This window comes from Pseudomyrmex gracilis, unplaced genomic scaffold, assembly GCF_002006095.1.
Source record: "Pseudomyrmex gracilis isolate BER0280 unplaced genomic scaffold, ASM200609v1 scaffold_74, whole genome shotgun sequence".
Taxonomy (NCBI): Eukaryota; Metazoa; Arthropoda; class Insecta; order Hymenoptera; family Formicidae; genus Pseudomyrmex; species Pseudomyrmex gracilis.
Window position 1 is genome coordinate 317,851 of NW_018020658.1, and position 21,977 is coordinate 339,827.

The following is a 21,977-nucleotide window of genomic DNA, read 5'->3' on the forward strand; positions in this document are numbered from 1 at the left end:
TCTCGGCGACAACGTGCCGCGTTCGCGCTGCCGACGAAGATCTAACCTCAAATCGAACGCGCGCGCGCGCGCGTCCGTCTTCCTTTCGCTCGGTGATCTCGGTGAGAAAAAACACAACGACGTCGCGCTTCTTCGTCTTCACCGCGAAACTGTATTTTCACCTCGTCGAAGCGCGAAGTACGTTCCGCGATCGCGATCTGATCTTCCAACGACGCGGGGAAGACGCGAAAAACTAATCCGCCGCGTTTTACAGGTTATGCCGGTTGTTCTGTTTTCACGCGCGTACGCAAGTATATATTGACGATAAAAAGAAAGAGAAAGAGAGAGAGAGAGAGAGAGAGAGAGATAAATAGATAGATAGATAGATAGATAGATATGGACGAAGCAATCACCACGCCGCCTACGTTCAAACGGAATTTCTTCGAGCGGATCTACTGCGTGGAATTTTCACCGTACGAGTGGTCCCAGCATCTGATCTGCATCGCCCTCACCAAGGAGATCGTCGTTGGTACCGTGAGATTTCAGGTGCGTGTGCGTTGAAACTATATTAAATTTTAACACAAGTATAGAACCTAACCCAACCTAACCTAACCGATGACTTTTAATTGACAGGATGAGGATGATCGTGTGGAGGGCATGGAATACAATCCCATCAGAACGTTTTATCACGACACCAGGCCTCACGCGATCGCTTGGAGTCCGGAAACCTCCCTGAGCGTTGTTCCCAAGATTCTCACGTTTTGCGTCGTTGGCGCAGACTTCAAGATACGATTGTACAATAGCAATTTGAACGACGTTAACGTGTACGAGGTGAGAAAGAAATCTCTGAGATTTATTATTCGATTAGAAAATTTAAAAACGTGTGATTGAAAAATGAAAACGAATTTTTGAAGATTCTGGAGGAACACAAAGATTACATAAACGCAATCTCGTACGAACCGGAGGGCGAACTGTTGGCGTCAGTTTCTGACGATCACACGTGCAAACTCTGGGCGATCAAGGAGGATCGAAAGTGCGTGTCCACGTTTTATCTCACATCACCTGGCACCAGTGTGTGCTGGCACGGCGAGGAATCCGGAAAGCTGCTGGTGGCGGAGAAAAATGGACTGATACGCATGTACAACGTCAGAAGCCAACAGGCTATAATGTCGCTCGATTCTGGAGCAGTTCCTTTAACCGCGGCGGACTGGGGTCCCAATCCTTTGAAGGTCATTTCAATGGCCGGAGGAGAATTGATCATCTGGGATGTATCCAGACCCAGGTAATTTAAAAACTTTTAAATTTTTATCTTTCTGTGTATTATGTGATAGAGCTTTTGTAAAATTTATGTGTTTTTTTATTAATCTTTTTGCTTCAAATTTTACAGCCGCCCTCTCGACGAGCGAACGCTCTACCTCGAAGGTGGTCTGACGGCAAAATTCTCACACACAAACGAAAATCTGATCGCGAGCATCGGCTGGCCGGACAATCTGTTAAAAGTTCTCAGTTTGAGATCCAAGCAAGTGATATTGTGCGGAAAGGTTAAATTGTTCGGCGGCATGACGTGGCATTACAAACTGCCCTACATCTGCGCCGGAAGCGACAGAGAACTGTGTTTCTGGAGAGTAAATGTGAATTAATAACAACACTCCGAATACCCCTGATTTTGTCATTAAAAGAAAAAAAAAACTGATTCTACCTCAGGATGATGTTACGCTACGATTTTGATAGGAAGTAAGTTTTTTCTTAAATTGTATTTGAATCTTTGTCTTTTTGTAAAGTTGTGGACAAGAAGTGAAATAGTAACAACACACGATAATTGATGCTCAATAAAAAAAAAAAGACAAATATATTTTTTTTATAGCCTTGTAGTTACAGGCGAAGAACAATATACACGTAAAAAAGTGGTAGAAATTTTCTTGCTTAACAATTTATTTAATTTTATTTATTTGCGGATCGTGAAAAACGTATGTCGCGTAAAACGCAGGTCAGCGATTCACGAGTCGTTCCTTCGCGATTCAATCCAACAACTGATAAGATTTTTTTTATTGAGTTATGTACAACTACTCTTTTTTTTAATCTAAATCCAGATTGTTTATCGAATTTTTACTAGCTCGGATCCTCGTTGAATTTATCTTTACTAAATAAAAACATCTAAACTAAATCGAGTAACTTATCAAAGTGACATAAAAATCGAGATCGATTGCTATCATCGCGCAATTTGCAAGATACTTCGCGAACTTGGTCAAACACAAAAGCGGGATCTGGTATGCAGGCACGCTCCTCCACGAATTTTCTTTTCATTGATTTCAATTCCTCAATTTTCTCGTTCAGATCTGTCATTTTTTGTTCCTTTGTACTCTCATCAATATCCGAATTCAAGATAATCATAAGCTGTTTTTCCAGATTATTTAGTTCGCTAATCTTCTTCCGATAAGATAAAGTCTCTTTGTTTATCGAGTCGTCTAACAAATTTAATATTGCTTCCGCGATTTGGGTCTCGTACTCAACGGACAATTGCTCCAGGTGCTTGAGCAACCAGTTGAGGAGGCCAACGCATAAATAAGCGCGTACGCTCTCCGAAACTAGGTAACTACTCTTTGCATAAATACTATTTTCATCGCTCGGTTTCCTGGTGTCCAAGCTAGCGAGAAGATATATGAAAAATCCAACTTCGTATTCATTCGCATAGCTCGGTCTCGCTTTATCGCATTCCAACGCTGTATCCAATGCCGTCGCTATGTGCTTCAGTCGAGCCTCTTTTGTGTCGCAAGTAGCCGCTATGGCGATCATGTAAATACTTTCGAGTCGTCTGATCGTATCGTTAATTTCGCCGTTTGATCCCGTGATCGTGGCAGCGTTTTTGCGCAAAGCGTCGTAATAAGAAGAATTATATTCCTTTTCGAGAGCTTGAAACACTCCCGGTTCTGTTTCTTCGACGTTTCCGCACAACGTTCGCACCAATTCCAATTCGGTACGTTCCCCGTACTTGCTCATAATAAGCTCGTGAACGTCTATGTAAACGTTCAGATACTGAACCTGACGTATGTTCTCGATGAGGGAACGGGCTTTCGGCCACTTTGATTTTCCGAGTGAGCGCGTCATCGCGTCCACGGCTATGCTTATGCCGTACGCCTCGTCTCCGCTCATAAACGCCAATTCGGACGCGATTTCCAAGCACGGCAGTTCCATTCGACGAGCGAGCGCTTTCGCCGCCTTGTCGTACTGCTCCAACTTGAGGTAACAATGAGCCGCTTCCTCCAGAGCGCCGGTATCTATGGCCCTTTCCGCCCACGTGACCAACACCTTCTTCAGATACAGATCGTCCGTATCCAGTCTGCATCTCGCGAGCAAGTAGGCTTCTTTGTTCATTTTAAAGAGCAAAAGTGCGTCTATGGCGTCGTAAATCTTGTGCACGCAAAGTAGATACGAGACGGCCTTTTCCACATTGCGTTGCTTTATCAACTGCTGCGCGTAAGCCTCGCACATTTCCTTCCACATCTTCGCGGAGACGCTGGGCGCGAGCGAAACCAGGTAATCATTCAGCTGCTGCTCCTTAGCCGCGGCCATTAGTTTGCTCTCGAGAGTTATATTGCGCCCGTAGTTGTTTCTGTTCCACCAGACGCTCAACTCGGTTGCACCAGTCGGAGTTTCTTGATCGGATATTATCTTGTCGAAAAATTCCGCGAGCTTCTCTGGGTTTTCGCAAAACAACGACAAATTCGCGACGTTATCGTCTTCTTCTTTTCGTTGATTCTTTCTCATGTCGTCTCTAATCATGTCGACGATTTTAAATCTGTTCGTTGCTCTGTGATATTTGCTGAGGTAAGTTTTCTTATCTTTTTTCTTTACTAGCAATACTTCAGGTTTCGGTTCCGACTTCGGTTCCGACTTCGGTTCCGAGTTCGATTGAACTACTTCTAAAGGTTTCGAAGATTCGACTGAATCCGTTGTTAACGAACTCGTCGAGTCTTTTTGCGTTTCCGTATTGTCTTTTGACGACTCCGGTTTATTCTTTCCTTTCTTTTTTTCTTTCTTCTTTGCTTTGGCACCAGACGGTGGCCTGGGTGACTGCTCCGGTGACGTATAGTCCCATATACGTAATGTGAAGTCCGCCGAGCCGGTCGCTATCAACTGCGGTTTCAAGGGACTCCACATACAGGACAGCACCGGTCCTTCGTGACCCATGTACGTGCCGATTAGTTCCTGTTTCTCGACGTTCCACACCTGAGCGGTGCAGTCGTAACTCCCCGAAACCAGATGCCCGCTGAAGTGCGGACTCCAGGCTAAGCAGACCACTTTGTCGGAATGTACGTTCAACGATGCCACCGCCTTTTCTATCTTGTGCTCGTCGTGGATGCCGTTCGAAATGCTGTCGGCGTTGCTTGTGGCCTCTAATTCTTTCAACAGCTCCGACATGTCGAAGATCAATATGTTGTTCGAGTCGGAGGCGATCGCCAAATAGTTCGCCATCGACGACGTCCACATGTCTGACGTTGTGCTATCGGGATGCCAAGCTAGACAATTTACCGTGTTTCTCAACACATGTATCACGTTGCCGCGTTGCCTCAGCTTCTTGTCGTAGAACACAATTGATCTATAAAGAAAAGGTCTCATGTTAGATGCGTTCCTCTCACCTTGTATGTATAATTCTCAAGTGCAACTCACCCGTTTTCTAATGCAATCGCTAAACACAGATTGGATTTCCAAGAAAATTCCGTGCATCCCTTCTTTATAACCTTGGGTTCTGAAAATCAAAACACAAAGGTTGCGGCGACAAATCACGTATTGCGACAATCCGGGCGTCTTACGTCTTAATAATCTTACCGTTATTTGGTTCGGATTTCTTGTGCGCTGTTAATTCCCCATCCGCGCAAGAGAACAAATAATACGTATCGTCGAGTGTCGCCCATTCAACTTTATAAATTGTGTTTCTGTGATATTGTCTGTACAATACAGGTGGTTTCTGGGTGCCAAGTGCGTCGAATACTCCAACACGGCCTTCTGAGGTGCCGAAAGCCACTGTGGATTCATTTTCGGGGAACCACGACAACTGACGACATCGATTTGTGCATTACAGTGTTACAACAGCATACGCACATTTGATAAAAAAAAAAACGCATTTAAAAAATATTTTTCTTACCGCTCTTAATTTTCCTTTTATTTTCTGCCAGTACATGGTCACATCAAACGTTGTCGTATGGGATTCAGACAAATTCCACAAGCGCAGCATCGTGTCTCCCACGCCGAACACGACGCGCGACGTATCAATGGCACAGGCTTCCATGCAGTAAACGTATCCCCCTTGCGTAGGTATCTTATACTTCAGTTCTATCGGTTTCGAGGGATCATTGTATTGCTTACAACACACGATCCAGCGATCTTGCGCCAGGGTCCAGATTGTGAGTCTAAAAATCATATGAATAAAGTAAATTTCGATATTTTTCCCGTTTCAATTTATGGAAACTGTTATGTTTATGAAATTGTTTTTTACACACAAAGAATTTGTCTACCCACCCGGGATCAACTCTCCAATTGCTGAACGTTTTGTTGTCTCTGGGTACGGTGGCTATGCAGAACAGTCCCCTGCCGTGGTACGAGTGCACCAGCTTATGCACGAGTTTGCCTTTACTGTCTTTTACAGTCAGATCCCAGGAAAGAAGCTCACCCCATTGCGAACCAGTGAGAAGAATCTTGGGTTCCACCCAACACACCGCAATCCAAATTCCGTTTGACGCGAGTTTACTCTTGTGTTGAGTGGAACTGAGTGGACCGGATGGCATGTGCAGTACAGTTTCGTACCTGCCCTCATTAGCCTTCCAAATGAATACACTCCTAAAATAAAGCAAAGAAACAAACGAGTAAGCAAAATAACACGAGAGAATATCGTTAAAATTTATAAATTATAACAATTTTGCCTCTCTCACTTGTCTTTTGCACCGGAAGCTAAAAGCAGGTCTTTTTTATCATTTCCATTCAGCACATTCGTGTCTGAGGGACACCAAGATAAACTGACTACTTCTTCGTTATGACCTCTGAGTTTATAGATTATCGCTTCTTTTTCAATAATGTAAATCAATCCGCCTTTAAGACCCACCGCCTGGATATTTGAATTGTGGGGGCAGCAAGCTATACATGTGGCCGACACCTTGCCCAAAGGTATCACTTTGCAGTTCTGATAGTGCAGGTTACAATACATGAGAAGACCTTCGGAAGTCACCGCATAAGCGAGATTGGTGTCCTTGACCGACCAGTCAACGCCTGTTACTGTTGTCTTATCTTTCTATTGTTGACAAACAATAATTACGATTAACCTTGCAAATAATAAGTAACACAGTAGATGGCATTGTTTCTCTATTGTCATTTATTTCTCATCACGTTTACATATACTTACGTTGTTGAAAGAAAACTCGACCATTAAATCTAACGTGTCTACGTTCCAAATCTTGACAATGTCATTGTCACCGCCGGCAATCAGCAATTCCGGACTGTCTGGATCGTCGTTTGACGCGGGACGGAACGCTACCGCGGTTATTTTCTCCTTCTGATTGTCCTTGATCAAAGAATATTGAAGAGTGTCGTTGTTGTTGTTCCGTTTGGCGACGACGATAAAATTTTTGCCGCCCCATGCCACGGTTCCTCGATTCGAGCAGGACAAAATATCGTTTATATACCAGTTCGGCGACGGTGGTAACGCGACTTCGTTCATCTTGCGCGTCGTTATATCATATACGAACTGGGAACAAGAAAAAAAACTTCAGTTTTCTCGACCGAACACTCGTCTTCTCCTTCACTGTGTTACGTTGCCGAACACAACCCGGTCGATTTGAGGTTAACCGGTGTGTTCGATATTTTTCACGAACGCGTGATTTATAATAAAATCTAAAAACGCGGAAAGCAACACAAAATTCTAGAAATACTTGGTTGATAATGATAACACAACGACAAAATGGTGTAAAGAAAACACGTTGAAACACGTTTGGAAACTCGCAGTCACTCGAGACTCGTGGATGCAAGCACACGCGGCAATGTGATTCGTTTCGTACAACGGAAAACAGTAAAACCGAACCTCTCGCTCGTACGAAAAGATAAAGCGGACAAAGTTCGACAAAAACACACACACACACACGTTTACTCTCAGAGGACACAAGAATAAACAAGCATATACCGTAAGTACACGATTAAATGTTCTTTTTCTGATTTCGTAGATGGAACAAAGGATTTTGACTGTAACAATAATTTAACGTACAGGTAATATTTGTATTTGACGAATATTTATATTTTTTTTTATTTTTCAACTGTTACATATATGTTTCTCACTTTTCGAAAAGATTAATTAAAAATTATTATTAAAATAATCATTAACTTTCTTTCAAATAAAAGTTTAATTTTAGGTAAACAATACACAATATAGTTAAATGTAACAACTTGAATGAATTGATGTTTAAGTAAGTTTTTATTGTTACGATATTTTGTATAAAATCATATGGTCAATTTGTTTTATTTATTTATTTATTTATTTTTTTGCAAGATTATATTCTTTTGACAAATCGTCGTTAAACGTCTGCGATCGCAAAAATCGAAGAGAGAGGAGAACACGATACGAGAGTTCAATCGTGAAAATTAAGATCATCGGATCGTGAGAATTAAGATCATCGGTTCTCTCGATTGGTTTGTTTTTATAACTTGCACTATCTTTGCGCGGATTGTGCATATATTTTGCATAAGTTGTTTTATCGTCGCGTGACTAACATCTCTTGTTTCTGTTAAACTCTTTTTCTACTTTGATATTCTCGATAAAATCGTCGACGATGATTCATTGTTATTCATAATATGTACATCGTGTAAGTTCGCGCAGCAAATTGCGAGGTGTCCGCGAACTATCCGCGCAGTTGTTTTCAGTACGCTTTTGGTATAGTTGCCTATTTCTCTGGCCGGATCTCATATTATTTTTTAGAAAATAAGTATTTGAAATCTGTCTATTGTCGTTTTACGTTTGCGGCAAAATTTACATTTGTCACCAGAAAATGCGGCCGACAACGATATCGCGGTTTCTGTTCCTCTGCGGCTTCTCCGGCGTGATGACGAAGCCCATGAAATTCGATATTTTCCAGTCCCTCGACCAAATCAGCGGGTTTTTCAAAACGACGCCTAGAGACGAAGAGAGAAAAATCAACGCGACCGTCAATTCTTTCGAGTATTACAACACGGTAAGACGTTCCACGTATAGAAAAACCGATTTTCAAAGTTTAGAAAGAACCAAAGTCCACTTTGTCATCAGCAAAATGGTCAAGAAGGTCGGACACTCAAGTGTTTTTTTTTCTTCAACCGATTAAGTGGGATAATTTATTTCCGTATCTTTTTTCTTTCAGCCGCAAATTATCAGAAGAGCTGGTTATCCAGCGGAGTCTCATGTTATACAGACAGAGGACGGTTACCTCTTGACTTTGCATCGTATTCCGGGTGACAACAACTCGACACCCGTGCTGCTGCAGCACGGCTTGTTGTGCAGCTCGACAGACTGGGTGATCGCCGGCAAAAACAGAGGACTCGGTACATTGATCAGAGCGATACAGAGTTCTTTCTTTTATAATACAGGCCTCTCTCTTGATAAAGTTTCAGACATCATTCACTTTGTATATTTTTCATGAGAATACTTTGCAAAAATGATAAAATTTTATTTTGGCATAAATGTTATTAGCTTTCATACTGGCTGATCAGGGATATGATGTGTGGTTGGGCAACATACGTGGTAACACGTACTCGAGAGCGCACGTTCATCTGTTGCCCTCGGACTCTGAGTTCTGGAACTTCAGTTTTCACGAAATGGGTATGTACGACTTACCGGCAATGATCTCGTATATTACGAATTTGAGATCGCAACTATTGCACACGTACATCGGCCATTCAATGGGCACGACCATGTTCTACGTGATGGCATCGAGTCTTCCACACATTGCTGAAAATGTAAAAATGATGATCAGCCTCGCCCCCGTCGCTTTTCTGAACCACATTCAAAGTCCTGTACGATACTTCGCTCCCATTGCAAGCAGCAAGGTGAGAGATCACACCACCTTGATTTTCTCTCCACCAAAAGTAATTTTATAGAAAATTAATTAATTTTTTTTTTTTTTAAATTACGCAACTGTTCGAATCCTGGATTTGTAGATTATCGATTATCTCTTTGGCAAGGACGAGTTTTTGCCTCAGAACATAATAGTGAAAATTCTAGCGAACGGCTGTCGCGTGAAACTTTTCCAGAAAAAGATCTGCGCAAACGTGCTGTTCTTAATCTGCGGCTTCGACGAGGAGCAATTCGATTACGTGAGTGTTTCGCGCGAAGCGCGCGATATTATTCTTATATTATTTTTTATAATAATTTCAACAACGCAATTCTTCGAAGAGAATTCACGCGTCGTCACGTTTTTCCGAGATCAAACTTCTTGATAAATTTCTCTCGCAGAAATTGCTGCCTGAGATCTTGCATTACGTTCCGGCTGGCACGTCGACCAAGACGGTGATACATTACAATCAGGAGATGGTTTCGGGCAAATTCCGTCAGTACGATTACGGTTCCAAGAAGAATCGGGTGATCTACAACGCAACGGAACCGCCGGAGTACAATTTGTTCAACATCACGGTGCCGATCGCGCTGTTCTACGCCGATAACGATTGGCTGGCGGATCCCCAGGTGAGTAGCGAAGAAATAAACACGCGTCCGTAAATTTACGTAAGACATCTTGTTGAATCGCAAGAACGCTCGCGCGCAACTGACGAGAAAAATTATCGTCATTTTTAAGGACGTGAAAAGGCTCTACGGCAAGTTGCCCAATGTGATCGATTTGTACAGAGTACCATTTCCACCGTTCAATCATCTGGATTTCATCTGGGCGAAAGACGTACGCCTGCTCGTGTACAAGAGAGTGCTTGAGATTATGAAGACCGGTAAATCACCGATGACCGAATCATAAGCAGAATATTTTACAATTAGTCGTATATATAATTTTTCATACGTTGTTATATACGTTCGTATAACACTTACGTGCGTTCCGATGTTTAATCAAGGTCCTCTTTAGTGTTAGTTAGTTGTGCTACCTCGAAAGATTTGCGACTCGAGACTAATTAATGTGCGTTCACACAAATCGACTCATCGTCGTATCGAAGACGGGTCTGATGACGGCCAACTCGGCAAAGAGATAAATTTAGTCAATCTATGTAAAAAGAAAGAAATTGAGGATGGTGTGCATACGTGCGCGATAGAAATAAAATAAACGTAACATTTAATAGCACGGAGAGAAAGAATTGTTGACAATTGAATGTCGAACTACTTCTGGAAGAGAACAATCGTAGGTTTTTGTTTTTAAATTTGAGAAATAATAAAATATGAGACTTCGAGTTCGTCTCACACACTGTCACCTCGATAAGGTTTTACTCTTAAGTTAGCAATAAGTGATTTTCAACTGTGATTAGTCAGTTGCACCAAGACGCAACTGGTCGTTTTAATACGTCGACCGAGTATAAGTTGTAAATCTGTAGAAAAAATTGTAAATCTCTGTAGAACTATATCCAATAAAAAAAAGCGAACGCAATGCGAATCAGCGCGTTGTAATAAACTTCCGAGTCATCTCACACCCGCAATTTGTACAAGATTCGAATTTTTTTTAATCAAATTTCGCGAATGCGTTCTCTTTCGTAAACTTCGGCTCTGATTAAGCGACGGCCAATCATTTCGCTGCTTCTTCCGTAGCGCTATGTTTTCGTCGTCACGCGTTTGCGCGTGCGAGATCGTCAATTGTATCGCGACCAATCGCGCGAGCGATCGATGCGTCGTTCGATCGGTCGAATCGAACAACCAGTTTGAAAACCAACGTCGCCAAAGTTTTTCTCATCTCGACGTTCGCGATTTTTCGAGAGTCTCGCGAGCCGCGCGTTTTGATCCTTCCCCGTTAACCGATCGAATTGTGTTTTCTCGATCAATTTTGCTCCTCTTCGGTAAACAGAGAGAACGGTCAGATCGATGTCGATTTCGAGCGATATCCTTTTTCTCGCGATTCGTATACCACCGCTGTGCTGGTTGGTACGCGCGCGCGAGAAGCGGGGAGAGGGAAGAGCGCCATCGCGCACAGCAGCAAGCTCCGGGAAAGAGAGGAGAGCGCGATAGTACTTCTTCGTTTGCAACACTCGATGTGTGATTTGCCGTTTACGCACGTTGCGACTGCGTGACTCTACTTGCGGGTTAACTTGCCGCCGCCACTTGGTCTCACACACCTGGGTCCGCGAAACCGGGAGTTACGGCGGAGACACACGCAACGCACGCACGCGGATAGAGAAAAAGAAACAACCACGCGCGCACGGGTTATATATCAACGGGATACACCAGGATGAGCGAGAATGGAGGCGGTGCGGAGATCGCGGTTCAGGCGGAAGACGCGAACAGGGCGGAATTGTTCAAGGAGGAGGCGAACGAACACTTCAAAAGTATGTGTGTGACACGCACGTGGGTCAGACGCGATCGGTCATGTATTTTCCGGAGTCTCTTAAATTTCACGATACTACCTAACGCGGTCACGTGTGTGCACGCGAACTAACCACAATTTCTTCGTGTTCCCGAGATAATTGAGTTTTCATTGCGGAGAGATAGGGGGAAAAAAAAACAAAAATACCGGACACAATACGACGCCGCGTCCCAAATTGTATTTACGCAATTGTGACCCTTTTTTCATTTTCAGATCAAGCGTACGACAAAGCTATTGAACTTTATACCAAAGCCATAGAATTAAATCCAACGTTGGCCGTGTACTACGGCAACAGGAGTATCGCTTACCTGAGAACGGAATGTTTCGGATACGCGTTGACGGACGCCTCGAAGGCCATCGAATTAGATAGGAATTACGTGAAGGGTTATTATCGAAGAGCGGCGGCTTACATGTCCCTCGGTAAGTTCAAACTCGCGCTCACGGATTACAGGACTGTGGTGAAAGCGAGGCCGAATGACAAAGACGCGAAAGACAGGTACACCGAGTGTTGCAAGATGGTCAAAATGTTGGCCTTCCAGAAGGCCATCTCGGTGGAGGACAAGAAAAACATTGCCGACATGATCAATCTTGATGCCATGGGTGAGTGAGTTGTTGTGCGTTTGACAAAAATCAATGCTGTAATCAATAAGAGAAATACATGTATGCAGTTGCGCGTGATTGATTGTCTTTCGTAGCTATCGAGGACGAATATACGGGGCCTAAGTTGGTCGATGGCAAGGTCACTCTGGAATTTATGCAGGAACTGTTAGAATGGTACAGAAACCAGAACAAGCTGCATCGAAAGTACGCTTACAAAATCCTGCTTGATATTAAATCGTGGTTCATGGCACAACCAAGTCTAATCGACATAACGATACCTAAGAATAGTAAATTCACAATTTGCGGCGACATACACGGCCAGTATTACGACCTGCTTAACATATTCAAATTGAACGGTCTGCCGTCGGAGACAAATCCTTACGTATCCTTTATAATGTATATAAACTGTAGGTGATTTAGTTCTCATGTTAATGTTGCGATGTACATCACAGGGAATATTTGTTGTACAAGTGAATCTTCTAGATATGTCAACATTAATTATTACAAAAAAGTCCGCGTATCGTAATGGTCCAACAATTTATTTTTCTTAACAACTGTGTAGCTGTTCAATGGAGATTTTGTCGACAGAGGATCGTTTTCCGTAGAATGCATCTTCACGTTGTTCGGTTTTAAGTTACTATATCCCAACCACTTTTTCATGTCAAGAGGTATGTGATTGTTGCGTTTTTTTTCTCTCTGAATGTATTCGAAAGTAACATCGAAATTCGCGCGTTAACACGCGGTGTTCTTGTTCGTTTAAGGAAACCACGAATCCGCGACGATGAATCAAATGTATGGATTTGACGGCGAGGTGAAAGCTAAGTATTCCGCCCAGATGGCGGAATTGTTTACAGAAGTTTACAACTGGCTGCCTCTCGCGCACTGTCTCAACAACAAAGTTCTTGTGAGTATCGCTCGGTATAAGCTTCTACGTTGACAATTTTTATAGAAATCACAATTTTTATATATGTAATTCGTCGTCCGCTAGGTGATGCACGGTGGATTGTTTTCGCGAGACGACGTGACGCTGCAGGAGATCAGAGAGATCGACAGAAATCGGCAGCCACCCGATGAAGGTCTGATGTGCGAGTTGCTGTGGTCAGATCCGCAGCCACAGATGGGCCGAGCGCCTAGCAAGAGAGGCGTGGGCGTTCAATTTGGACCGGACGTCACGCAGAACTTCCTTAGAACAAACTCGCTGGATTATATCGTGAGGAGTCACGAAGTGAAGAACGACGGATTCGAAGTCGGACACGACGGGAAGTGTATCACAGTATTTTCCGCTCCAAATTACTGTGATACGATGGGTAACCGAGGTGCCTTCATCACACTTAACGGCGATGACATGAAACCCTCTTTCACATCGTATGAAGCAATGGTACGTACATTTTGTACTCGTGAATTATATTTTTATATTTGTTATATTTGTGTTTTATATATTTTTTTTATATTTCTTTTTGTTTTCTCTCGCGGTTAATTTGTCGGACTATCCGTGTATTTTTATTATTTGTTACAGCCTCATCCAAACGTAAGGCCAATGGCTTACGCTAATTCGCTACTAAAGTTCGTGTGCTAGTGGAACATCCTTAGTTATTATTGATAAATAAATAATAATAAACTGAAGTGTGTGTATAAGTAGCCCAATCAAAGTGTGCGTAATATATTTGATATCAAGATGGAGAAGGTAAGAAAGGCACCGTAGACTTCTCCGTCAAACGATAATTATTGTATTCTTTTTAGGAGATCATTAACGAATTCGTACTGTATCGCGTGAGATACGACGAGAATATTCATTATATAAATACATATATATATATATTATATATAGTATTGACGGGTACAAAAGCGAGAAAGGTTTGCTTATTTTTGCAACGCGGGAGAACGCAGTTTGGTACGGGTTTTCTTTTCTTTTTTTTCTCATTCGAGAGATGAGAGAAAACAAAACCTGGCTCGTCATTTACTATGCGATTTGTGTTCCTTCGCAATGAAGTAATAACGCAAGTAATAATGCGCGTAAAAAAAAAAGAAAAAAAAAACTATTTCTATTTTGTACCCTCAATTGATGAGACCATCTTGTTCGGTAAAAGATACATCTCTTACATTACACACACGGTACGAACACACACACACACACACACGAACAACACACATGTACACAAAGAGAACAGAGAATCTTGATCTCAGAGATCTCTCCATGAAGAGTTTTAACTTATATAATACACTATTTATATATATACGCAAAGTGAATTGCATATGTAATCTACGTGAGTTACATATACGTGTAACGTGAAAACCAAGTTGCAATACAAATTACTTGATTGTTCGAACGACCAATCGGTGGGGGGATTTTGGTGGAGAACGACGATTTATTATACACAGATGATATACATATTAAAAGCAATTTAGCATAATTATGTAGTACAACAACGTTCCAAGCCAATCGCCGCACCCTGTCACGTTATTTGTGACGAACTTTTTTACAAATCCATCGGAGGGATTTCTTTGATCTCTGACTCACGTTTGTTTTTTTGTTAATATAAAATAAAAATGATGTTTATAATGTAAATATGTGTGTGAAGAAAAAATTCAGATAATAATTTTATTTTACGCAACGTACGTAGAAAAACAACACGAAATAAACAAATGAACAAAGTACGTTGTGTCGCAATCGCCCGAGATGAGTTTTATGATAAACAACGGACAATTTCATCCGGCAGGTCGTTTCGATTTCCGTGGGACACATTCAGAATTTTGATTCTATCGTCCGCGAGCATTCTCTCGAACAGCGCCGCGTGCTGTCGCGGGACTTTGTGCGCCTGCGGTACGGTACCGATCACGGAAACTTTTTTCGCAGAAGAGCCGAAAATTATATCCGTCACTTTCTTCTTGAAGTCTTTGCTGAACAATTTCATTTTGCCGATTTCGTCTATAAGCAATATGTCCTGAAAAAAAAGACGATGAGACACAGACACATAGACACACACACACACACACATATATAAATGACGCTACTGCGAAGGTAGTCGTGTTTTCACGTGAAAGTGTTCACTTTGAGAGAGAAGAATAAAAAATAACATTATTCTTACAGTGTCCGAATCCAATGACGGAAGCGCTACTGCCTCGAAATTGTCTAGGAAAACAGTATAGTTTCCTACTTGATACTTGGAGACCTTTTGAATCTCTGTTAAATTTCTGCGCATAAAGAAATGTTAAATATATATATATATATATATACACATATATATACGTAATATACATTCGGTTATACACAGTTTTGTGATTGTCATTGTGTGTGGAAAGCACACGGACGCACTTGAGTCGTGACAAGGACGATCTTCTTTCAGGATCCGCCACTCTCACGACATCGAAGCCGATCCTGGAACCGCTTTGATTGCGCACCTCCTCCGTATAAAATCCGTCGAACCTCACGCCCTTTTTCTCTAATGTAGATGCAACTTTCTTGCACACTGTAGTTTTGCCTATGCCTGCGGAAATTTAAAAATGTTTGGATTTTTTTTTTTCTATTACACAGAACAGAAGATGCGTGTATCTCTGTGACCGCGTGATTTCGCAGTCGGTTGCATCTCGTGCGATTTAACGTTGAAAAGATGTAATTAAATTTAAGTTGTTTTTTTTTTTTTATTGTAAGTGTAACATTTTTATTTTGCAAAGCGCACTTGTGTGTATTTTTTCTTTAAAAAGCGCTCGAATATAGACCGAGGTTTTCAAATGGACGTTATTGTTAAATAAAAACGTTGCCGATGCGATTGTTCATCCGATACGCGCATTTTACGAAAGTTACAGCTTTTGTTTAAAAAAAAAAAAAAAAAAAAAATCAAACTCGGTCTATAAACTCGCGCTTCTTTCTCTCCAATTTTGTAATGTTTCTCTTTTCACCTGGTGGACCTGTGAGCAGTACACACAGCGGCCGCGACACGGCGCCAGCTTCCATCGTCCCGTTGTTTACGTCGAATCGGTTTCCCGTTCAAAAGACGTGCGAGAACGCATGTGTGCGTTATCGTAGAAAATGTACGAAGTAATGCGCGAGTAATCGCGGTACAGTAGTCAATAAACCGTCCGGTCAAGAATCGGTCTCGCTTAGAGACGCTTGGCGGAAGAAATGCGATTTCCGGCGAGTCGCGGCGCGATTTGACGAGGAAAAAATCGGCGACGACGAGATCGCGCAAAACCATCCGGCACACAACCGCAAGGGGAGGGGGGGATTTCGAACGGCGATCAGCTGATCGGGCGAGACAGGGACGAAATAGACGTTTGGCCGATGGGATTGGATCGCGCGTTGGGGTAGTAGTGGTAGACTAAAGCCTGCTGGCGGAGCTCGCGATTGTGTCGAGAGACCGACTTGAATGTGTGTACAATCCCGAGGTGCATCATCGTGGCGTGCGTATCATCTGCGATTTTTTTTTTTTCCATTGCCTATCGCGCGACTCGTGCAGGTCTTCGCGCAAACGCGCGTGTGGTAACGTAACCGCGAAACAATAATCGCGTACAATAATCTATTTTCCTGGCAAGTGTTGCGAGAGAAACGATCTTGTTGATTTGTGGTAAGTGTGCGTATTTATTCCGAGCGCAGACGACATCGGGATATGACAAATTCACAAAAATATATTTATACGCGCATTATACATATATGTGTGTATAATTTTACATATATATACATATATATGTATATACGTATATATTATTACATATGTATACATATTTATTATTGATACAACCTTGCCAGTTGACACATTCGCGCAAAAGTAAACAGCGCTCAGCAAAGAGGGGAAGGAAGCGCGACGATCGCTCGAAGTGCTCGGCGATACCTCGTGAAGGCAGCTGGCGATACAACTTTGCGAGATCGTTTCCGCTCGTTCCCGCATTCACCCCACGCGTATCGCGGCAAACGATTTATCCGAGAACGATCTCGTGGATCGCGAGCGTCGGGGCGACGACGACGAGGCCGACGACACATGGACAGAAGCGGCGATACATGGAAGAGGAAGGATCGGCCGTCAGCTGAGGGGGAGACGGGTATTCCGTGCCGATCGTCAGATTCGAGCTCTAACAAACGATCGCGCCGACGATCGCTTAGACAATTGTGCAAAGGGGATGCCGTGATGGCCCATCCGTCCGTGAGCAACGCGCTGTCTTACGTGCTCGCACGACAGATCGACGACAAGGTCGACTACTGCAGGAGACTGATCTCCACCAGATTCGAGAATTCCGAAAATCTGTTCAAGAAGGACCTGCTGTCCCACTACGGATGCGTAAACGCGATCGAGTTCTCGAATCAGGGGGATCTGCTCGTGTCCGGTGAGGCTAACAGTTCGAGCTACGTTTTTTTTTTTTTACGCAGCTTATTCATCTCTCGCTAAAAATTACGAAAGAGAAATCGCTTTTAAATATTTTTACTTATTCGATGAATCATCAGTCTTTAACGGCATTCTCAGCGTAATTTGTTTCTTCATTAACTACTGTAGACAAAATTTTGTTCATTTGCCTTTACGACTTGAAATGTTTGAATAAACCAAAAAATATTGAAAATATGTAACTCCAACACATAACATATGAATCATAATTTGTGATTTGCATTACGTCTGCTTTTGTAGGAGGTGATGACAGAAGAGTCTTGTTATGGCGAGTCGAGCAAGCGATACAAGGTATGGGCAAGCCCACCGTGATGAAAGCCCAACACAACAGCAACATATTCTGCCTTGGCTACGACAGCAGCAAAACCAAAATATTCTCAGCAGGAAATGACGACCAAGTTATAGTTCACAATTTGCGAACGTAAGATAAGCTTTTCTAGAACAAAGCGGATGTTTGCCACCATCTTGACTTGTGTTGTTCTAAATGTTTCAGATGCAACGCCATCAATCTTTTCCCTCATGAAAAACCCGTTTACGGGTTGTCCATTCATCCGCACAATGATGATGTATTTGCCAGCGCCTGCGACGACGGGAGAGTTTTGATTTACGATATACGTAGCACTAGTACCAACGAAACGTTTTGCCTGGCACAATACAAAAGCGCCTTCCACTCCGTCATGTTCAATCCCATGGATCCTAGAATGCTCGCTACTGCCAATGCTAAGGAGGGAGTCAGTATGTGGGATGTCCGAAAACCATTGGAGTATGTAGACTACCAAGTATTTTTGAGATTTCTTTTAGGATTTTTTAATCCTTGTTGTTTTTCTAATAGAAACTGTCGAATTTTATGGGTCAGAAATTATGACTTAAACACAGTCTAAGAGAAGGTTTAAAATATCGTCGAATGACGCATCTCAAACGATTGGTTTATAAATTTTTTGTTTGCAGGCCTGTAATGTGCTACGGAAGTCCGCAACAAAGCTGCATGAACGTTAGATTTAACTCGGTGGGCAATCGGTTGCTAGCCTTACGAAGAAGACTACCGCCAGTTCTTTACGCCGTCGACTCGGCTACATATTTGTACGAGTTCGATCATCCCGGATATTACAACAGCTGTACCATGAAATCCTGCTGTTTCGCAGGCGAAAACGACGAATATGTTCTCTCCGGTAAATATTTAAAAAGAAAACTAACTCACGCAATCTGAAGTTAGTGGATTATTATACATATATTAATTGTGCAAATACAATTTGTAATGTGTATCTTTTTCTGTTCGTAGGTTCGGATGATTTCAATTTATACATGTGGAAAATTCCACCACCGGGCAGCAAGCCTTGGGTGGAGAACGCGCATATGGTGCTGCGGGGTCACAGATCGATCGTCAATCAGGTTCGATACAACCAAGCGAGCTGTATATTCGCGTCGTCCGGTGTCGAGAAGATAATTAAGATTTGGAGTCCGTTCACGCTCGGCAAAGGATGCTTGGGCGGATTGAGGGTACGTTACGACACTTATATTCTGTTGTAATCGCAGATTATCTCGGCGGACTTTTGTCCGTTGTACATTGGTACAGTGTGTTGCTGCTTGCAGAAAGATTCCGGTAAACGGGAGAAGCAACGCAGAGTGTTCACGCATGACGAATACATAGGGCTGGTTCTACGCAGCGGGCAGTTTATGACGCACGATTACAGCCACCAATCGACGAAGGAGGATCCGCGAATGATGGCCTTCTTCGATTCACTTGTTCAACGCGAAATCGAAGGCTGGAGTTCCGAGGAAGTTCACACCGCTCCGCATACTCCTAGCGACTCCGAAGTCAATCAGCCAACGGGCGAGCCCGACAGTCCAACGGATGTTGACGGTACGGTGACAAACTCGATTGAAAAAATTGCACACGAAAATGAATATTTTATATAGAAGGAATGAAAAACTAACATGGTCTTTTTTATTATTTCTTGCGGTGTGTTTTTAGACTGATTATTAAAATTGGGAAAATGTTTCACACATAAAGTTATATATATAAAGTTTTCTCGGTCATCTCTTGTTTTTAATGTAACGACGGTTTATTTTATTTTTTTTTTTTTTTTTTTTTACTATTTGACGCAGGTTATACTACAATTTCAGAGGACGACGATGCTTCCGAAAGGCCGCTGGAGTCACCGAATCGCATAACTCGGCTCATCGCGAATCGCAGAGAGAAGCTTCTGCGTATGGCCGCGATGGAGCGTTCGTTTTCCGAGAGTGACGACGACAGTGCGCGCGCAAAACGTAGATCCAAGTCGAAGTCGAAATCGAAGGACTTCAAGAGAAAATGCAGCCGTGGATGCCGAATTAGAACGTCGACGCCCAAAAAGAGGTTTACAGTGGTTACTATGTCGAAAGTTATATTGACAAATTTAACGGGAAGTGACGACGAAGGACTGATCGATGCCGCTCAACCTAGTACCAGTTCCGGTGTGATCTCACGAAGATCGTCGCGGTACGTTAGCGGTGCGATCGAAAAGAACAATAAACGTTCGAGATACAGCAGCAGCAGCAGCAGCTCCGAGGACAACGACGCCCACAGAAAACGAAAATATTCCGAGACCGATTCGGACGCGTCGGTGAAGACGCGCCGACGGAGACATCGAAAGTACAAGGACAACTCACGACACGAGAACAAGAATCGGAGCAAACGGCAAAAGCTTGACGACGATTCGGACGCGGAAAGAACTGCCAGCACGCGAAATTCTCCGAACAACAGAAAGATCAGATCGTCGACGCCGAACAACAAGTCGCTTCAAGTTCCTTGCACTCCCGACAGCGGCATCAAGTCGGGAGTTTCCTCGACGGAGGGAAGAACCAGCGAACGTAACGGTCGAAACGACGGGAACACAGACGATTGCTCCGATCGCGAACAGAAGCAAAACAGTCTTCATTGTTTTCGGTTAAAGGTTGAGGAGCTGGCGAAACGAAGCTATCGCCATCGAACTATGCCGCCTCGTAATCACTTGATCTCGACCTCCAGCGACACTTCCGACTAAAAAAAAAAAAAAAAAAAAAAAAAAACAGCTTTCCCGTTTTTTAAATTTCCCCGAGCTCCTCTTCTCCGATGTGCTCCGATTTTTCTATCCTCCCTAAAACCCTCTTTCCCTTTGTACATACAAGTAATCTGTGATTCCTTGAAATATTGGCCGCGTTCAGCAGAATTCAGCGCTTTGTGCTTACCGCCTGTGATTGGCCTGTTCTTCTAAGATCTTATCTATCGCACGTGTGAGAGAGAGAGAGAGAGAGTGTATGCCAATGACAAATAATAATCGCAAAGCGCTTTTTCAAAAAAAGCGCACGGTTCTTCTGAACGTGATCATTGATATTTTTATAACATTAAGTTGAATCACGTTCGAGCATGCGTACGATTTCTTTTTTTTTTTTCTGTTTTTCTTTTTCTCATCTTTTATTTAGATCTCATCGTCCCAACAACAATTCAATTCACACGATGGGAATTCGTATATTCGATTCTTGTCTCAGTCTAATTGCTGATTTCCCTCGTGACGTCTTTAAATAACGTGTTCGTGAATTCGTCAGTTAGATAAGCGAATTTATCTAGAAGGTGTTGTTTGAAATATCTCATCTCGTCCCCCTTGTCCCCTCCCCTCTCCCCCTCCCCCTCCCACATCTCTTCATCGCCCGTTAATGCCATTATTGTGACTGTCGATGCTTGATTACTACTCCGGGACGGTGTCCGATTAATTATTGCGAGATCATTATAATGAATCCGACTAAAATCCCATATATAATGAAATTGTGTATAATTGAAGTACCGCGACAAACAAGAAAAAAACAAAAAAAACAAAAACAAAAAAAAAAGCATGGATTGTAGATGCGAGCCGCATTTAGATTTAAATGTCCTGCGACGATTCGACTATAATGTCACTGGTGACACACAGTACTTGTGCGAAAGATGGAAAGTAATATAAAAAAAAAAAAACTGATATACATTTTTTTCCTATGTGTTGAACCTTGAAGAATTATTATTATAGCTATATATATTATATTATTTTAATCTTGCATTTATATACGTCTCTTTATTATTAAACTGATTACGAATAAACGAAGAAAGCAAAAAAAAAAAACCAAAAAAAAAAAAAAACCGAATTGCAAAACTTTGTGCGCGAGCGATTTCTCACTCCACTCTCTTTTGTATCTCGTTCCGCCTCTGCGACGACGATAAGTTTTTTTTTTTTTTTTTTCGTACGCACTACTCTGGGACGTGACTTTTTAAAAAACGATATTCACACAGTTGAATCTTATATTTCAGATCGTCTTGAGTTTCATCTTCGGATGATGCTACGAGCGGTTTTCATTAACCGCGGAGCGTCCGAAGACGAACTTGAAGAAAAAACAATCTCAAACGTAAGATTCGACTGTGAACACCAGAGATTACAAACGTTGACTAACGTTTAATGATAATGGGCGATGATGTCATTGAGCATGTGTGCTTTACCACATCCGGTGGCAAAAATGTTTTTTC

The 21,977-nt window shown here is 42.5% G+C and overlaps 6 protein-coding genes across 12 annotated transcripts; 4 read left to right on the top strand and 2 right to left on the bottom strand.

Moving 5' to 3' along the window:
• The first annotated feature begins 29 nt into the window (after positions 1 to 29).
• Positions 30 to 1,645, top strand: LOC109854890 (nucleoporin Nup37). The gene is made up of 4 exons (XM_020428476.1): positions 30 to 525; positions 613 to 810; positions 894 to 1,261; positions 1,367 to 1,645. The coding sequence occupies exons 1-4, from the start codon at positions 376 to 378 to the stop codon at positions 1,617 to 1,619; spliced, it is 969 nt and encodes a 322-aa protein (XP_020284065.1). The 5' UTR covers positions 30 to 375; the 3' UTR covers positions 1,620 to 1,645.
• Positions 1,646 to 2,117: 472 nt separating this feature from the next.
• On the bottom strand, positions 2,118 to 6,709 carry LOC109854882 (gem-associated protein 5-like). Its single transcript, XM_020428450.1, has 7 exons — positions 6,374 to 6,709; positions 5,907 to 6,262; positions 5,497 to 5,814; positions 5,123 to 5,387; positions 4,807 to 5,032; positions 4,648 to 4,726; positions 2,118 to 4,576 (listed from the first exon to the last, which is right to left on the bottom strand). Exons 1-7 carry the CDS (start codon positions 6,686 to 6,688, stop codon positions 2,134 to 2,136), a joined length of 4,002 nt encoding a protein of 1,333 aa, XP_020284039.1. The 5' UTR covers positions 6,689 to 6,709; the 3' UTR covers positions 2,118 to 2,133.
• On the top strand, positions 2,487 to 10,585 carry LOC109854888 (lipase 3-like). 5 transcript variants are annotated; one of them, XM_020428474.1, is made up of 7 exons: positions 2,487 to 2,568; positions 8,004 to 8,189; positions 8,352 to 8,532; positions 8,681 to 9,036; positions 9,148 to 9,303; positions 9,443 to 9,670; positions 9,780 to 10,585. In XM_020428474.1, exons 2-7 carry the CDS (start codon positions 8,007 to 8,009, stop codon positions 9,948 to 9,950), a joined length of 1,275 nt encoding a protein of 424 aa, XP_020284063.1. In that variant the 5' UTR covers positions 2,487 to 2,568; positions 8,004 to 8,006; the 3' UTR covers positions 9,951 to 10,585. The 5 variants fall into 5 exon arrangements, with proteins under 5 accessions (XP_020284063.1, XP_020284060.1, XP_020284064.1 ...); XM_020428471.1 differs by lacking the exon at positions 2,487 to 2,568 and adding an exon at positions 7,067 to 7,148; XM_020428475.1 differs by lacking the exon at positions 2,487 to 2,568 and adding an exon at positions 7,171 to 7,230.
• A 506-nt stretch (positions 10,586 to 11,091) lies between these two features.
• LOC109854896 (serine/threonine-protein phosphatase 5) lies at positions 11,092 to 14,648 on the top strand. Its single transcript, XM_020428484.1, has 7 exons — positions 11,092 to 11,457; positions 11,709 to 12,095; positions 12,191 to 12,477; positions 12,658 to 12,763; positions 12,857 to 12,999; positions 13,084 to 13,473; positions 13,612 to 14,648. The coding sequence occupies exons 1-7, from the start codon at positions 11,361 to 11,363 to the stop codon at positions 13,669 to 13,671; spliced, it is 1,470 nt and encodes a 489-aa protein (XP_020284073.1). The 5' UTR covers positions 11,092 to 11,360; the 3' UTR covers positions 13,672 to 14,648.
• A 105-nt stretch (positions 14,649 to 14,753) lies between these two features.
• On the bottom strand, positions 14,754 to 16,215 carry LOC109854897 (cancer-related nucleoside-triphosphatase homolog). Of its 2 annotated transcripts, none has more exons than XM_020428486.1 (4): positions 15,993 to 16,215; positions 15,409 to 15,580; positions 15,182 to 15,287; positions 14,754 to 15,037 (listed from the first exon to the last, which is right to left on the bottom strand). In XM_020428486.1, exons 1-4 carry the CDS (start codon positions 16,045 to 16,047, stop codon positions 14,780 to 14,782), a joined length of 591 nt encoding a protein of 196 aa, XP_020284075.1. In that variant the 5' UTR covers positions 16,048 to 16,215; the 3' UTR covers positions 14,754 to 14,779. The 2 variants fall into 2 exon arrangements, with proteins under 2 accessions (XP_020284075.1, XP_020284074.1); XM_020428485.1 differs by having other exon boundaries at positions 15,364 to 15,580.
• A 146-nt stretch (positions 16,216 to 16,361) lies between these two features.
• LOC109854894 (DDB1- and CUL4-associated factor 5) lies at positions 16,362 to 21,471 on the top strand. Of its 2 annotated transcripts, none has more exons than XM_020428481.1 (8): positions 16,362 to 16,657; positions 16,840 to 17,411; positions 17,708 to 17,888; positions 17,961 to 18,230; positions 18,416 to 18,636; positions 18,747 to 18,964; positions 19,058 to 19,328; positions 19,574 to 21,471. In XM_020428481.1, exons 2-8 carry the CDS (start codon positions 17,069 to 17,071, stop codon positions 20,488 to 20,490), a joined length of 2,421 nt encoding a protein of 806 aa, XP_020284070.1. In that variant the 5' UTR covers positions 16,362 to 16,657; positions 16,840 to 17,068; the 3' UTR covers positions 20,491 to 21,471. The 2 variants fall into 2 exon arrangements, with proteins under 2 accessions (XP_020284070.1, XP_020284071.1); XM_020428482.1 differs by having other exon boundaries at positions 16,364 to 16,657; positions 19,592 to 21,471.
• Positions 21,472 to 21,977: the final 506 nt, after the last annotated feature.